General features: G+C 45.3%; 1 protein-coding gene across 3 annotated transcripts in view; it reads right to left on the bottom strand.

Moving 5' to 3' along the window:
- The window catches only part of Adamts17 (ADAM metallopeptidase with thrombospondin type 1 motif, 17), a 321,560-nt gene that overhangs the window by 68,639 nt on the left and 234,392 nt on the right, over nt 1-18,529 (bottom strand). For 2 of the 3 annotated variants that reach the window (XM_087655318.1, NM_001432137.1), the window contains 2 exon segments: nt 17,312-17,471; nt 14,382-14,517 (listed from right to left, as the gene is read on the bottom strand). In XM_087655318.1, coding sequence (XP_087511444.1) covers nt 14,382-14,517; nt 17,312-17,471 — 296 coding nt within the window. 3 annotated transcript variants of the gene reach the window in all.

Here is an 18,529-nt window from a genome sequence, read left to right as displayed (position 1 = left end):
GACATTTTTAGTGTATCAGTTTCCTACTTGTAATATCACGTTGGAGCTCAGAAAGTTACATATTTTTAAAGCATTTTGGGTTTTGGATTTCAGATGAAGGATACTCATAGACAAGCAGTCTGTGAAGTCTGACTTGCAAACCCCCTCCCTTCCCTTTGTAAGCTACAATGAACACTTGGGGGGAAAGGCCACCATGGCCACACCCTGAGCTAACTTCTTACCTGTTCTTGCCCCTCTCCTGTGTTTCCAACACTGCTCGTTACACCAGTGTGCAACCTCAATGAGACCACATACCCTTATTTGTGCCCATGAGAAAGTCAAAAGGATCAATTTTCTTCCCTGCCAGGGCAATGTCCTTGGGTACACACTGCAGAAATCTTCCATTCTATAAGCCTTCTAAAAACAAATGTTTAGACACAAAGCTGAAAGGAAGCCCCCTTTTTTTTTTCAAATCTTAAGTAAGCTGATGAGTCTCTCGGCCAATTTTGCTATCTCTGGGACCTGAGAATAGGGACCTGGTATTTCACAAGGAAACCCCAAGTACTTAGAAAACCCTCAAGAGGGCTGGGACATAGTTCAATTGGGAAGGTATTGCTTCATTAGCAGGAATACCTGACTTTAATACCCATAACCCATTAAAATGCCAGGTATAGAGGCAACTTTGCTTTTGCAGCCTGAAGAGAGAGACAGACGGATTCCCGGAGCCTGCTTGCCAGTCTAGCCGAGCTGCTGAGCTTCAAAGATGCAAAGATGGTCCCTGAGGATCTCCTCTGCCTTCTCTAGGCATGTACACACATACATGTGCACTGTACATACAAGCATGTACACCTGCATACAACACATGTGCATACACAAACATGCACAGATACACACACACACACACACACACACACACACACACACATGCATTGGAAACAGGACACTCAAGGTACCGAGAAACTGAGTGTTCAAAAGTGCAGTCTCTCTGAACAAAGGACAGACACACAGGTCTATGGCAGCCTCTGAGATCGTCAGGAATAGCCCAGGTTCCAACTTTTACTAAAGCCCCTTTGAAGCTTTATGGACCCAGCCTGGGTGGTGTCTTTCCAAAAGGCTCCAGTGTTTTCTTATGGAGCAATAGATATAAAATATAACTATGAGGGAAGTGCTTGGTTATTTAAAAAAATATGAGTGTTGGAATACTTCCAGAGCACGTGCATTACTTAGGAAAGAATTGCCCTGTTTTTGTCTAAAGAGATCTTGGCCACAGCTTTGCTTAGGACTTGTTTTAATTGTCTCACTCGTGCACAGAATCAGCCCATTCTTATCCTGATATTTCTGTTTCAGGTTTAGAGGAAGAGATGCCAGGCATGAGGAGAAAAGGAGGCACGGTTCCTTTTTAGGGTAGAAGATTGCAGAAGCAGGAAGTAACCTGAGGCATGTCAAGCCTGGAGAAATGCTGGGAGCCGCCAGAACAGCCAGGTCCGGAGTGTGCATTCTGTGTCAGAATGATACATGGGGTGGTTCAGATGAGAAGAGCCCCCACAGTCTTGGGTAACTGAACACTTGGTCCCCCGTTGACAGTACTGGGGAAGTTTAGGAGGTATGGCCTTGCTAGGGGAAAGCAAGCCCCTGGGGCTTTGAAAGTTTAACCCTCAAGTCAGGTCTAGCTTAGTCTCCCAGCTTCGTGCAGGGAATTTGTTTCTACCTCTGTGTCTGTTTGCCAACGTTGTTCCACCATCATGGACTATAATCTGCAACTCTAAGCCAACGTTAAACTCTCTCCTTCTTAACTTGCTCTTTTGGTAAGGGGTGTTTGCTTGCTTGCTTGTTTTTATCACAGCAACAGAAAAGTAACTAATTCAAGTCCTCTCTTGTCCAATGCTAAACACCGCAAGGCAGGTAGGGTACAGGGTGTATTAAGACAGTGGTTCTCAACCTGAGGGTCGTGACCCCATATGACCCGTTCTCCGGGTTTGAACATCAGCTATCCTACATACCAGATATTTACAACTCACAACAGCAGTAAAATTACAGTTAAGAAGTCACAACAAAAGTGATTTTATGGTTGGGGATGGGGGGGGGGTCACCACAACATGAGGAACTGTATTAAAGGCTTCAGTAATAGGAAGGTTGGGGACCACAGGGTTAAGACTTCAGTAGAAGAGCTGAAACTCTGAAAATGATAGAGGGAGACTCTTCAGGATACCAGCACGGGTAATGTAGACTGGTAACATAGGAACAGATAGTATATACACTGAAAGGAGTAACCAAGGCAACGAAGACACATCCACCAAGGGATGCTATTTTCTATATGTTACACCAGACAAAGTCTCTGGCTGAACCCAGAGCTGATGGATTCAGCTAGGTTGGGAGTCCAAAGGGCTTCAGGGATTGACCTGTCTCTGTCTCCTAACCTTGGCGCACGGTATGACACTGGGTCTGGTTTTCACATAGGTGTTAAGGATCAAACTCGGGGCTCTATGCTTAGGTAGGAGACACTTTATAGACCAGATCATCTCCCCAGCACCAAGGGCAGCTTTTCCTGTGATGTAACATGATGGCTGGCTTCTAAGAATGTGTTCGCCTTCCCAGACAGTGTCTGTGGCAGTGATGGTTCCTGGGGCACACACCTTGCAAGCAAGCTCTTCCTGAAGAAGGATGTGGAGGGATGAGGATACCCAGGAGGCAGCTCAACAAAAAGTAAAGAATTCTCCATCTCAGTGGGTTGTGGGCTGCAATGGGCTAGATGTCCCCACATTAGTGACGCTTATGCAAGTTGCTAGTCTGAGTATATGTGTGCATAAGGTCTCCACATTTGTACAGTCTGCATGTGGGTCATCTGTTAATTTATTATTTGAATAGTTGTGGCTCCTCAGATTACAGATGTAAAAATTTCTGTCATTCCTTGGTTATCTTCTCACTTTCTTGATGATTTCTTTTGTAATAAAAACAAGACAAAAACCTTAAAATTTTGATGATCTTAACCTTTTTTTGGTTGTCACTGTTCTTGTTTTAAAAGAGATTTGTTTATGTATTTTGTGTTTAGCATGTGTACCTGCGTGCCAGAGACCAGGATCAGATCCCATTAAAGATGGTGGTGAGCCACCATGTGGTTGCTGGGAATTGAACTCAGGACCTCTGGAAGAGCAGCCAATGCTCTTTAACTACTGAGTCATCTCTCCAACCCATGCTGCTTGTATCTTTGGTGTCTTATTAGCAAATCTACACCAGGAAAATTCTTGCCTGTGGTATTTTCTGAATGTTATGTGCTTAGATCGTTGGAGCTCTGACACCCTGTGAGCACTAATGTATATGATATCACTCTTGCAAATGGACATCCAGTTGCACCAGAAACACTTGCTAAAAAGACAAGTTCCCTGTGGAATGACTCTTGGAACCCTCGGTGAAAATCAACAGAGAGTGAATATAAGGAGTTGTTTCTTGCCTCTCAATCCTCTGTTGCTCCTTGCGTCCACTCTAGTGATGATGCCACATGGTGTTTCTTTCACGCTAAGTTTTGAAACCAGGAGGCATCAAATTTGCAGGTTCATTATTCTCGTAGAAGACTGTATTGGCTGTTCAGAGCATTTTTCAATTCCATCTGAATTTTAGGACCAGTTTGCTACTCATTTGTGCAATGAAGGCAGATGGAATTTTGACAGGAACTGTACCGGGAAGGAATTTGTAGAGTACTACATCTTGAACTATTCCAATCCACGAAAAGAGGATATCCTGTTCTTTAAGGTTTACTTGTCTCCAGGTTGTGAGTTTTGAAATTATTTTTAAGTGTTTCACTCTTCCTGGCGTTTTGGCTAGTCACTTTTCTTGCCATAGTGACACAGTACAGAAGCAACTCAAGGGAGGGAGGCATTCGTTTGGGCTCATAGTTTGGAGGGTATAGTCCACTATGGTAGGAATGCCTGCAGGGGGAGTGGTGTGGCCCGCAGTGCCATGAGCTTGTGGTGTGGTTTATTCACATCTGGTAGATCTGGCAACAGAACACTCTAGCCAGAAGCATAAGTAGACACAGCCTTTAAGATCTGCTCCAAGAAGCTCACTTGTGCTAACTGGGTCTCAGACCCAACAGCTTCAGAACCTTCCCAAGACAGCGACATCAGCTGGGGACCAAGTGCTTAAACAAGTAAGCCCATAATGGATAAGTCACATTTGCTCCCTAACATCTGGTAACTAGAACCGGTTTCAATTCCATTCTCAAGTGTGTTCATTTGTAACATGCAGAAATCTAACTGGTCTGGTTCATCCATCTCTTATTCTGTAATCCTCTGAGATTAGTTCTGTCAGTTTCCTTAGTAGATTCTTCAGGGATTTCCAAATACAAGATCATGTCGTCTGCACATCTGGAGTCCTGCCTCTTCCCTCTCAACATGAACCCCTTTATGCCGTTTCCTTGGTAGATGTCCTGGCAGGACCCTCACATACAATGCTACACACAAACGGCAAGACTGGATACTGTGTCATGCTTTCATTTGCTGTGGGAAAGCCTTCAGTCTTTTGTGGTTAGTATGATGGTTGCCATGAGTTTTTATGTTCTTTGTTTTCATTTTTTAAACATATTTAAATGTATTTATTTTCACTTTATGTGCATTGGTGTCTTTGGTGCATGCGTGTCTGTGTGATGGTGTCAGAGTTACAGACAGTTGTGACCTGCTGCCACGTGGGTGCTGAGATTTAAACCTACGTCCTCGGGAAGAGTAGCCAGTACTCTCATAGACTCTCTCTCTCTCTCTCTCTCTCTCTCTCCCCCTCCCTCCCTCCCTCCCTCCCTCTCTCTCTCTCTCTCTCTCTGTGTGTCTCTGTCTGTCTGTCTGTCTGTCTGTCTCTCTCTCTCTCTGTGTGTGTGTGTGTGTGTGTGTGTGTGTGTGTGTGATTCTGCTTGGCAGTTTGTTTCCTTGTAGAAGCAAATGCATTTATGGAAGTTATGTAATTTATAGTATGCAGCCCTTCATGGTGTTTATTCCCCCCTTCTGTTTGTTTCTGTGCTATCAAAATTAACGCCCCTTCATCTATGATTTTAGTATCTCGAGTCTTTTTTTCTTTGGAAATGAAGGTTTATCACTCATGTTGGTTTGTTTGTGTAGCCAATTTTTATGGTCAAATCCTTTATAATTAATGGTTTATCTATTATGCTGGTTTTCCATATAATCAATTTTGGGTCTCCTTGTTTTTCTCCATTCCCCACTTAATTAATGTTTTTAGTTTCTTCCTTCTGCTTGTTTTGGATTTTGTTGCTTTTTCCATTGCCGTGATGTAGAGCTACTGATTTGAAACCTTTTTAAAAAAAAAAGGTTTTATTTTTAATTTTTAATTTTGTACATGTGAGTGCATGTGGGTTTGTGCTTGTGTGAGTACAGTTCCTGCACAAACTGGAAGAGGGCACTGAGTCCCTTGACACTGGGTTACTAAGGTGAGCCTCCTACCTTGGGTGCTAGGAACTCAACATGGTTCGCTGAAAAGAACGTACATTGATGAAGCGTCTCTCTAGCCCCTTTCAAATTCATAAATTGTTTAAATGACAGTATGAACCGCAGAGATTGCTCAGTGTCAGAAGCACTGGCTGTTCCCCAAACCCAGCCCAGGACCTTGGCTTAATCCCCATTAATTAGCACAGTACCCATGCTTTCTGGGGTAGTGTTCACTTTCTATCTAGACCTTCCTAGAAGGCATGCTTTTGGCCATACCTAAATTAAGGTTGTCTTCTGAGAATGTCTGTGAGGGGTTATCTAGATTTTGTTGATGATGTTGGAAGACACGTGTTAATTGTGGATGGAACCATTCTCTGGGCTAGGGGTCCTGAGTTGGATAAATTTTAGAAAGCAAACTGAACACTTGTCCTGTGTTCCTCTCTCTTCTTCAACAGTGACAGTGCTATGACCAGCAGCTGCTACGTTGAATTTCTTACCAAGATAGACTGTACTCTTGAACTATGACCCAGAATAAATCTTTCTCCTTAAATTACTTTTGTCTTAAGTATTTTCTCATAGTCACGGGAATGGAAGCCTAGACACTTTGCTATGATGGCTTCCATTTGCCTGAAGCCTTTGTTTTCATTGCTTGTCAATATAGATAGGCCCTTTCAAGGAGAAAAGCATGGTCATTCCATATCTGTAGGCTGTTGCTTTAAGAGAGTCGGCCAGCACAGAACTTAAGAAAACTTGTTAGATCCCATAAGAAGCAGACCGTTTTAGGATCTGGTCACCATGCATATCAGATTTGCCTCTAAAATTTCTCTAGCAATTTTGCCAGTTAGAGACCCTTGCATCACCTCGCCCGCTTCAGAGCATTTATTCTACAGTCTGATGTTTCTCCTGGAACCTGGAGAACATTCATTTCTCTGTCATTTCAGGTGGTTCACATTCTAATAAAGGAACAGAAAGCTGGTAACACATTCCCCTTCTTATGTAGTGGCGCCTACAGAACTTGGACTCTCTTTGAGGGCCAGATCTCCCCATATGCATCTCAGTGGGTGAAGTAGCAACTCTAGGGGCCAGCTAGCTACTGATCTCAGCTGCTTCTTCTTGAGGAATACCTGAGACTATCTCACACGTCTCTGTATTTTCCCTTTGCTGGAATCATGATGTAAATGCTAAAAGGAAATATCAAGTGTTTCATTTCATCGGATAAAGTGGGGAGAGAGAGGCACCTCTGTGGTACATTGCAGAGTTTATAAGACAGTCATTTCCCAACAGGAGGAGTCGGTTACCTGTGGAACTGGTGTCTGGGAATTCACTTGCTGTCTGAAATAGCAAAAGACCTGGTACCCAAGCAATGGCAGTAACTCTGAAGTTACCCTTTCCTCCTCTGTCTTGGGCTTTCCTAATTTGGATAAATGAGGAAAGAGTAGTTGGAATGTAAGGGAGGCCCTGGAACTCGGATAGTGTCTGAGAAAAGCTCTGGTGCACAGCTAATGCAGTTTGTCCTCGCCATACACACGGCACTAAGGCCTCATGAGGACCAATGGCCCCGCAACTACATTTATCGATTTTATTTCAGAGGAAAGCAGGAAAAATCTTTGATGTTTCATCATAGCAAGAAAGAGATTAACCAACAGCATCTTTTCACATCACACCCATGGCTTAAGATGCATGCATTTCAAACTTCATTCTCGGTCATGATCTTCCCATTTTCTCTCTCTATGCGTGTACACATACACGCATAGAACATTCTTTAATATTACTGTGGTATTCCATTCCATTTTAACAAAAAATGAGGCTAGCCTGGTTAAGGTAATTGAGGAAGGAACACAAATTTAAAAACCAAATACCCTTCTGTGCAGATGACTATTCAATCTGATTGCAAATAAGTTGCTGAATGTTCCTTTCTGAATCACCCTAATTCGATGTACAGTACAACATGTACCGACTGGGAAGAGGTTCAAATCATAAATGCTATAGGGAAATATCTAATAACTTGGAATAGCTTTTCAAGTGGCTAATAAGCTCTCAAAAACTGCAAAAAATGTTAACTCTGGTAATGCATGAGTTCTGGGCTCCAAGTGGAGCCCACTGTGCTGTCTGCGGCTGGGTCTCTAGGGCTGGCATACGGTATCACTCTTTTGATGCCAATGTCAGGGCTCTCTTCCCACAGACTGTGGTCAGCAAGGCGAAGGCTGCTGGCCACACTAACAACAGCTGATCCGATCTGTGATTTCTGCCTCTCCTGCCAATGGTGGGGCCAGGTCTGCCGATATTTGTGTTGGTGTGCAGGATGCTGGAGAGGGGCCATCTGCCCCGTGTCAGACTCCATATGGTTACAGCGAGCAGTGGGAGAGGCATCCACAGAACCAGGCACCAGATCAGAATAAAGAGGTGCTAATGGTGTGCAGTTGGGAAGGCAAAGGGAGCCGTCAGGAACTTGTGGAAAAAGAAGCTTGAAGAGAACTGAAGAGAGCAGGAGTGGGGAAGACAAACATCTATGTTGGTTTAAAGGTCAAAGAGTAATAGTAACAGAAAGGGTCTTCCATGGTGCCAGGCTCAACAGCAGACTCTTCTTAGCTTCCTTAATAAAGTTCACACCATTGGTTCCTAGGCTATTCTTCTGGGTCATTGGCTTTGTGCTCTGGTTATGCTGGTCCCATTCCAATAGACCTTTGTTCTCTATGTCCTACACGGCTCCAAGTTCTACCCTTTGTACAGAAGGCAGGTTTTCTTTGTGTGCCAGATCTTTTCCCGAAGGCACATTCTCCACTTTTTCACTTAAGAAGCCTGAGCCCACACCTACAGGTTCTTACGAAAGACACATGGCATCTAGATTACACTTTGCAACAGTTCAAATGTTACTGTTCAAATGTATATGTTACACATCCAAAATGTGTATGCTATACATTTGCATATAGTATGCATACACATGTGTGTGTGTATAGTTGTACAATATCTTGCTAGGATGTGAAAGACTTTCAAACTCTATTATGAGACACATTTCTTATAAACAGTAAGTACTATCTGCTGATTCCCAGCAATTATTCACTTTCACGGGCCGATCTTAAACAACATTAAAGGGTCAGATGGTACAGAATCAGCAAACTAACAAACAAACAGAACCAGGCTGGAACAGACACCTAGGATTTCCTTTGCGAGCCCTCCAGAAAACCCTAGGTACTGACTTGTCTTTACTCAATTTCATTTTCTTTTCTGTTTATGAAAATTCCACTCATTTTTTTTTTTTTTGGAGCTGGGGACCGAACCCAGGGCCTTGCACTTGCCAAGTGCTCTACCACTGAGCTAAATCCCCAACCCCTCCACTTATTCTTTATGCTGGCTTTAGATGGCTTTATAGTCAGAAAGAGACTAGAAGAGGGTGGTATTTAAAAAAAAAACAAGAGCAAAGGGAAGGAAGTACAGCCCTATCTGTCAAGATACAGGAACAAAGGCTTGGTCTGCCTCTCCTCTCTCTAAATACCTGGGTACTCAGAAGGTGTCTGGTGAACAGGAAGAGGTTAAAGAGAAATGTTGTGGAAGGTACAGGATATGATCATGGCTATGCTAGGTGCTCAGGGGATGATGAAGCTGGAAAGAAAAAGTAACCCAGTATAATATTGTGTCCTCTGTTGTATACCAAGAGAACATATTCTGAGACAGGGCCGTCAGAAGGCGACCTCTTGCTGAATGAGGTTCTGGAGCCTCAGTGCTCCATAGTGATGGGCAAAAGCACCAGCGATGTACTACCATGGGCTACGTTCAGCAGAGAGAAGGCATCTGCTCAGCCACAAATGCGGCACCTACATCACTCTCCCCTTTCCCTGTCCAGGCTCAGGGACATCAGGCTCCTCCTGCAAGAGGTGGCAGAAAGACAGTAAGAGTCAGAGGTCAGGGAGAAGCAGATAAAAGCAGTGTCTCTGGACATGACAGAGCAGCTATTCACATGAACTTCCAGAGCTGTGCGTGGCCACACGGGGAACCTTTCTAGCATGGAGTATGTGTGTGTGGGGTTCTCTACCCCTCACTGAGGAGAGTAGACAGTTGATGGGCTCCAGGGGAGGGAGTCTTTCAGAGTACAACCTCTGGAAGGTTGTCTGTGCTCTGTGAGTATATGGGCAGCACAAATTGGAATTAGTAAGTTATTTGGAGGAAGAGGGGGAGGGGGAGGAAGAGAAGGAAGAGGAGGAGGAGGAGGAGGGAGAGGAGGAGGAAGTGGTGGTGGTAGGGGGTAGCTCTGGAAATAGGGGAATGAGTAGAAAGGAAAATTATCAAAGTACATTGTGTACATGTATGAAATTCTTGAAAAATTAATAAAAGCACTATATTAAAAACTTAAGTATAGAGGGACAGAGTTACTAAAACAGATTTCCACACATGTTCGCTTGTAGAAATGTGGAAAATATTAGCTAAAAAAAAATTTAAAAAAATCCTTTTTGTTTTGAGTCAACCTTTTCTCCTGTCTTGAGTCTGATCTGAACCCATTTTTCTGCACGACTACTAATCTCCAATCGCATCCTGAACATTATTGGTGATCAGCTCACTGATCTGCATCAGTGCCGTTCAATACGAAGGAGTTGTGTCGTGTGAATTTCCCAGCAGCCCTGGGAACAGTGAAAAGGAATAGATGGATATTCTACTCAACAGCGTATTGTAGAGTTCAGGGGTAGAGCAAGAACAGGCGTAGGCTTGGTTCCCACCACTACACCACAAACACCCGCAAACTACAAAAGCAAACCAAAACACAACAGGTTCAGTGAAATGTCCCAGCGGCAAAATAGGCTTGCCATACAAGTCTGATGATCTCAGTTCCATTCCTAAAACCCAGAGTGGAAGGAGAGAGGAACCAACTCCCCAGAGTTGTTTTCCTCACCTCCACAAGAGCACAGTGACATACGTGCTCTGCCTAACCATAGATGATTATTTAAAATAACAACAACACACACACATGCTTTCCTCCATGTACTTAAAGTACAATTATTTTGGATGACTACTGTCAACACAATCCCATCTTAAATTATTGAATTATCTTATAATTTTTACAATCTTAAGTCATTGATATTTATAATCTCAAATTTCAATTTATCATCTTCTTTTGAAATCTGCAGTTTTATGTTTGCATATTTTATATGCGCACCAAATTCCACCTTGGATCTGCTGCTGGCTATCACACTGGTAGGTTGTCTGTGCTCTGTGAGTATATGGTCTCTAGGGTAACGTGGTGGAATCCTGAACTTCCAGCTTGGCAGGCAGCACATCTGGCTCTGAGATTAGACTGTAAGCACAGGTCGAGGTGCCCTTAGCTCTACTAGAGGGAGTCTGTCCTATCTGGGTCTTATTCCTAGGATGGGGGCCAAGTACATCTGCAGAATCTGAGAACCCCTGATGGCTCTCTCCTTTCAAATTTCACCTCCTTGATTTCCAGCTGCTGTGATCACTCTGAGCATCCATGGGAGCTCAGCAGCAGTCCGCCATAGTTCTCGCTGGGCCTCTACTATGGTCTGAATCTTACATTCTTGTTTTGAATGCTTGTTCCCTGGCAGTGATGTTCCCGAGGGAGGGAGGCTATGGAAGCTTTAGGATATGGAGCTTGACTGGTAGAAGTGAGTCGCTGTGAGGAAGGGCTTTGAAGGTCATAGCTTGGACCTTGCTAACAGCACCCTCATAACTACCTGCTCTGAAGCCACCACAGATGCCAGCCTCTGACATGAGCTAAGCTGTGAGGCCATACTTCCTATAGCAGCTACAGAGCCCGCAAATGTCGCGCACCCAGCGTCTTGCCAGCAGGAACGACACGTAGACACCAGGATCCTTCTGCAGCAAAGCGTTTATTGCATCTTGAAGAGGAGAGACCCGGGGCCCAGAAAGGCGCTGCTTATAAAACCCTAGCACGGCGCATCCACGCCTGATTGGTCGCTTACCCATGATCTCACTGGCACGCCCCGGGGTGGGCAAAGACTTGGCGAGAACACACTCTTGCACATGCACACACAGCTAGTTTCCTGAAAGGAAGTCGGGCTGGCTCAGTGGAAGCCAGCGCCATCTTGTAATGGCGAATGCTATCGCGGCTTTCCACACTCAAACCCTCTGAGACCATGAGCCACGGCAACCGCGAGGCCTTGTTGAGGATGTTCTTGCCGGATGCTCTGTCACAGCAATCACAGGTAACTAAAACAGGGTCCAGCTAGCGACAGATTGTCACAATTAGAAATTCAACATGGAGTCACTCTGGTCTCCTACCCATAACCTCCGCTACCATCTCTGTCTGTGTTCTAGCTTTCAAACTGTTGTTTTTTAAATTTTCTCCTGAGTTCTTCGTTATCTGCTACTCTATCCTTAAAGGACACGAATCCTGTTGACTGGCAGATTTTAAACCCTAACTCCTAGTCCTCTGCGGCAGTAAATGTTTTTGTTTTTTGTACATAAGTTTAAAAAAACCCTAGATGTTAAAAGTAATTTGTAAATATTGATTGGAAAATACGATTCTTGAAGACATCTATAAAGCTTTGGTTTTTACTTTTGAGCCTATCTCGATCACCTCTTTGTGTCCTGAATGAGTTCCTTACCCCATTTTCTGCTTATCCGTCCGGGGGTAGGCCGCTCTTGGTGTCAGGTAGAGAGGTTGCCATCTGTCTGATGACTGGGTTAATTATGTTTTGTTTTTCTGAAACAGGATTTCTCTGTGTAGCCTTGGCCGTTCTGGAACTCACTCTGTAATCCAGGCTGACCTTGAACTCAAAGATCCAACTGCCTCTGCGTCCCTAGTGCTGGATTAAAGGCATGTGTTACTACTGCCAGCCCTGATAACTGAGTTTTTATGGTTGCTAAATCTTCTTCTTTGGCCCCATAACTGAGTGAGGGACTGACAGATGGGCTTGAAGTATGGCTGCCAATCCTCAAAATATACAATTGGAAGGACTTACTTAGCTCACAATTCCAGGTCCCTAGGTGTGATGGTTTGTATTTGCTTGGCCCAGGGATTGGCACTATTAGAAGGTGTGGCCTTGTTGGAGTAGGTGTGTCACCGTGGGTGTGGGCTTTCGGACCCTCATCCTAGCTACCTGGAAGCCAGTATTCTGCTAGTGACCTTCAGATGAAGATGTAGAACTCTCAGCTCCTCCTGCACTTGCCTGCCTGGATGCTCAGCAGGTAAGGATACCTGTGCTAAACCTGAGTTAGACACATGGGGCCCACATGCTGAAAAGATATAACTCCTGAAAGTTGTCCTTTGACCTCCATACATGTGCCAAGGAGCATGTGTACACACACACACATGCATGTGTACTCATTCACATGTGCACATTCACATGTGCAAACACACACACTTAAGAAAAAAAAAACCAAACCAATCCAGTTTAACTAAGCAAAGGAGGTTGGTCCAAAAAACAAACACTTTGTAAGACTCCTTAATCAGGCAAGTGGTACAAGCAGAGCTATAAGACCCAAAAGACTCCACATCAAAATCCAAGTCCAGTTAGCAGAGATAAAGTATGCCTTGACACCATGAGAAGGGCTATGGAGCAAGAACTAGTCACTGAACTCAGGGCAGAAAGGGAGGCAGAGGGGTAACGTCACAGGATACATCAGTCCCTGAGTGAGTACCATGCTCGTTCCCACGGAAGCCGCTGGAAAGAAACTCGTGGAACTTGTGAGGAGACTTTTGCACAGTTCATTCCTTCTGAGAACTCCAGACTTTACACCAGGGCATGTGGAAGAGAAGTTCAGATGGCTTCCAAACAACAAACAGGCACAGAAACAGGTCAAGCACAGCCATTAGCCTATGTGGGCACATCAGACGCTAAAATTCTAACACTTAATGTCCTTTTCCTCCAAGGTAAGTGATTAAGGGGAGACAATGGATGCCAGTCAAACGTGTGTGCCCATGGCAACGTTTTCTCTGTGAGGTGTTGTCAGTTATGACCCATAAGCTGCCCTCCAGCTACAATAGTGCATTTCCGTTAGTGTTCTGGCTTAGCCAAGTTCAAAACAGTACCATCTCATGGTGCCTCAGTCAGTAACAGACCATGAATGCAGAAATGGTGCCTTACGATTATGGTGGGGCTGAAACATCCCTATCGCCTCCCTCCACCACATCACAGTGCCAGGCACCGTGTTTGCACCAATGCTCACGGAAACAACTTACCATGCTGTCACACTATTATTACTATTATTAAAGGGCGGTGTGCTCACGAGGAGGTCAAAGTTCAACGTTGGGCATCTCCCTCTATCACTTCATTGTATTTTATTTTGAGACAGTGTCTCTAGGTGAACTGAGAGCTTACCTACTGGCTAGACTGGTTCCGGCGAGCGTTGTGTATCTGCCTGTCTCTACACATCCATCCCTCTAGCGCTATGGTTATACACATATACAGATGTTCTCATCTGCATGACTGCTAAGGACCTAGACCCAGCTCCTGAAGATTACACTTTACTCACTGAGCCATTGCCCTGGCCCCACCACAGTACAGTCCATGCTCCTGACAATGAGAATTAGTGATAGTAACTTACTGGCTGCTGTCTTCACTATCCCGTGGTTGTTATAGTGATTTTAGAATGTGCTCCTGTTTAAAACTTAACAGAAGTTTGTGTTAGAACAGTACCAACCTTCCATCCCATGTCTACTATTTATATAGTTTTTTTATGCTTAAACCTATTTTCTATTTTGTTTATATCCTCGGGAACAACGGAGTATAACACAGATCTGCAGTTAGCCTACTTGTGCAGTAAACATTACATTGTCCAGACTGTAATGGACATTCTCAGAATGTAAGTCCATTGTCAAACAACATGACTATTTGGGCAAGCAAAAATCAATCAATCAATCAATCAATCAATCACCAACTGAACCACTAGAATGTGGCATAGGCTGGTTTTGTGGTATCCATTATCCATGTATTGCCATCCCCTCATCTGAGGTGTCGCTACCCATCATCCTTGGGGTCCAAGTCACAGAATATAGGAACTTACCGGGACTGGCATGGGTGAGAGTTACACCGTCGGACCTGGGGCTCAGGGCGGCTTGCTTGGGGACAGTCACTGTCATTCACCAGGGTTGTGGTCTTGTTAACAATCCGTGTGCACGATACGATGGTTCTGCGTTCTCCTGGAAGCCAAACCATGGGAGATGAGACGTTATGGCAGCAAATACAAACAAAGTCATTAATTTATACATATGGAGGGGTATACAGGCACAACTGTCATCACTAGGTGAGCCACATTATTTGTCAAAGAGGGAGAATTAGACATTTAGGGATAAGGTGCTTAAGTCATAGCAGAGAAGTGTGGACCAGGGTAAGATTCTAGAACAATCTGAGAAAGCAGCAGGACCTCAGGTCGACTCTGTCCTTGGACAGTTTAGGAGTTGCTAAGGCCAACACTATGGTTTGAACCTACGGGAGATCTGGTCTCAATTAAACATGTGTCTATTGGCTTTCACAGAGAGTTTGGTTAGTTACTGATTTGTTGCAGGCTTGCTTTTTAAAAGGAATGAGGTGGCTGGTGTGACGGACACACAGGACACTCGGGCAGGTGGCCTGTACCTGTTCACTTTGTCCAGTGCTAACATCTTGGTGCTGGCAACTTTGCAGATTCATTAACCTTTCTCTGAGTGTTTCCTCTGAGCTCTCAATCTGATGGCTACAACTTCGTCAGGGAGGCCAAGCAATGGCGGTCAGGAGGGTGATAATAGTCGGGAGGTTGATGGCAGTCAGTCAGGAGGGTGAGGGCAGTCAGGAGTGTGCCTGAGTGCCTCCTGGCATTGTCACTAAGTGTCACCTGACCACAGTATCAACAGTTGGCCACCATGCTTTTCTATCTTAGTTTTCCCCTATGGGCCAGCTTGCTACACCTCCTCCTGCCTTTCAAATGTGTCTGTGCTGACATTTCATGCTCCTGTGTTGGAGTTGTTGGCTTCAGGAGAGAGGCCATAAAAGATGAACATGGAGTCAAGTACAACTACTTAGGCCCAGGATTCTTTGTAGGACCTGTTGTCTGAGGAATTTGTCATGTAGGGATGGCTAAAAAATGGGGAGTCTTAAGCTACACTATCTGTCCTGGCCTACGAATTCAGTCACATATAAACACAAACACAAAGAGCCATTGGATATAACTTTCCCTGACTACTGCAGGGAGCTGGAAGTCACTGGTGCTACAAGGGGACTGCACAGGGGCAGCAGTGGCTGTGGTGATTCAGAGGTCCTAGTGGAGCACAACCTGCTATGGCTCCCGTGGGCTGGGCTTGTCCACAGTGGGTAGACAAAGGGATGTGTGGTTGCAGTTAGAGATGCAGGCATGGGTCCCTAAGCGGGGGGTGGGAGACCATCAGCATAGGGGCGGCTAAAGGTCCCAGGACAAGAGATCTCCTGGAAAAGGTGTACTTAGGTAGGGCTGATGGTACCACTTTGAAGCTGTGTCGATTGCGACTGTCAGTTTGCAGAGGAAAAACCTGTAAATCGTTTGTGTGTTAGCTGAGAAGCATAAGACGACACTGAAGGGCTTGGTTCTATCATGGCTCTGATCTCTCTGTGAACAGTGGGATGAGCCCCTCAGATGTTAAACAATGCTCTGCAAGCTGCATACCTGACAGCATCGCCTTGGCAGCCAAGCCACTCAAGATCAGGGACAGGTGGGGTTGTTGCCGCTGGGTCCTAGCTTGCTGCCCACTCACTGGTAGACATCTAGAGTCCTGGTCAATCCCCTCTCCCGACTCTGTCTTACCCAGCATCCACTGTGTCATCTCTTATGACCCTGCTGAGTGCCTTATTGGGATGACAAATGACAGTGACCAGAGGTATAGTAAGAGACTTATAGTCTTTTATTCTCTCTCTCTCTCTCTCTCTCTCTCTCTCTCTCTCTCTCTCCTCCCTCTTTCCTCCTCCTCCTGCTCCTCCTCTTTCTCCTCTTCCTCCACTACTATCTCCACTATTTTCCCCCACACCCCACTTCCCTAACCCTGGCCAGGTCCAGTCTGCTAGCCATGTTCAAGCTACTTCTTTCTCTCTCTGCTCCAGACTCTCCCAGATGCCTCTGGGCATTTTCTCCCTCGTACCTACAATAAAACCTTCCCATACCATGGAGTGGTCATCAGCAGCTTCCTTCCTCCACCCCCTTGAATGCCATTTCCTGATGCTCCTGGTTACTTTGTTCTTTGACGATTTCATCCGTGTCCATGTTAAATCTTGGTCCTTTCTGCCCTGTGACCCTCTTTTAGCCTTGACACTTGCTGAAACCCTTCTTCCTGATAAGCCCTCTCCTACTTTGACATTTGTTTGTGCAACCCACTGACTTGAATGGTAATTGCTGGCACAAGTGGGGAATTCTTTATAGGATCAGCTCCTCCTTAATGCCCTACTGGTAAACACACCACTGTTGCTGATGTCCCTGTAGCGTGACAGTCTCTTTGGCTCACCGGCAGTCTCCATAGTGGAAGTGTTAGGACAGACATCACATTTAGAGGTGAGGAAAAGAGGGCAACATGGAGTGTTCTAAGGACTCCCAGAGGACTCTTCTTCTCTTTGCACCCTGGAGCGGGTGGCTATGGCGTAGACGGCAGGGTACGTGGGTATGGGTGAGGCCTTCATCTGCTGCCATTCTACCAAGTTAGAGGGCTATTTCAATTAATCCCAGGACGATTTTTTTCATATCTGCTATATAGTCACATAGTTGGCAAATCTCTACTTCTAGGTACAGACTGTAGGCCAAGGAGCAAAGTGGGCCTGCTAACAAACCTGTGGGAGCTGGGATGGCTTGACCACATGCTCTCTTGAGATCTTCAGGGCTTAAGACCCTAAGGAAGCATAAATTCTCTATTTCCACACTGTGTGGACTGGTGCACAGGGCCTTGAACTCAGGATTTCTTCAGCCAAGTTGCATCCTCCCCTCCCCCAGCCTCTCCTTACCTCCTCCACACTGCACGCTGCACCCTTCCCAGCCACTGTGTGTCCAGAGGAACAGGGCATCCTGTGGCTTGGCGGGCTCACTCTGGTTTTCTGTGCTCTGGTTTACAGGTATGGTGTATTCGTAATGAATTCCATAATTCTGGTCATGAAACAACAGCACCTGGAGCCATGGGAAAGGCAGGCTTTATTGAGGTGGAAGGAGTAACTGCAGGTTGAGGAATGGGTTCTCTGAGCTACCTGTGGCTGCTTCTCTACCAGCCTGCTTTGTTTTGGAGACCAAAGCGGGTTAAAGCTAGGGTGTCCCTTTATTTCAGCCTCAGGCTCCTCAGGGACTTGGTGGATGTACAGGGTGAGCACACAATCATTGGTCAGCTCTGTTCTTTCCTGTCCCACAGAGGACTTGTTTACACGAGGGATTTGTGGGGTTGGTGAACTGCATGGTTGTTTATAGCATTTTTTCTGCACCATGCAGCAGGGTCTGAATTCCCATCAACTCAACAAGGCTGAGCTTACAGATTAGAATGACACGTATAGTGTCTCTTCCTAGAAAGGGATCTGAGAGTGGTGCTAAACTCTTTCTTTGCTGGCTGGTTTATGCTGGCCTGACATAAGCTAGAGTCATCTGGGAAGAAGAAACCTGGAGAGAGAAAATGCTCATAGCAGACAGGCCCATCGGCAGGCCTGTGGCAGCACTTCCTTGACTGACAACCGTTATGGGAGGGCCTTCTCTTTGGGCTATAAGAAGATGGGTTGTGTAAGACATGAGGGGCAAGCTAGGAACCAACGTTCCTCCATGGCTTCTGCTTCAGCTCTTGTGTCCTGGTTTCTGACTTGCTCGAATTCCCTCTGACAGATCTGGAAGGGTAAGATGAAATGAACACTTCCTCTCAAGATGCTTTTGGTCTTAGTACTTTCCTCTCTCTCCCTCCCTCCTTCTCTCTCTCTCTCTCTCTCTCTCTCTCTCTCTCACACACACACACACACACACACACACACACACTCACTCACTCTTTTTTCTTTCTGTTTCCTTCCTTCCTTCCTTCCTTCCTTCCTTCCTTCCTTCCTTTCTCTCTCTCTCTCTCTCTCTCTCTCTCTCTCTCTCTCTCTCTCTCTCTCTCTCTCTCTCTTCTTCCTTTTTTTTCCTCCTAAGATAGGGATTCTCTGTATAGCCTTGGCTGTCCTGGAACTGACTCTGTAGACCAGGCTGGCCTCACACTT

The sequence above is a fragment of the Rattus norvegicus genome, chromosome 1, assembly GCF_021556685.1.
Source record: "Rattus norvegicus strain SHRSP/BbbUtx chromosome 1, alternate assembly SHRSP_T2T, whole genome shotgun sequence".
NCBI lineage: Eukaryota > Metazoa > Chordata > Mammalia > Rodentia > Muridae > Rattus > Rattus norvegicus.
Note: the sequence above shows the minus strand (reverse complement) of the source record. Positions and strands in the feature narration are given on the sequence as shown.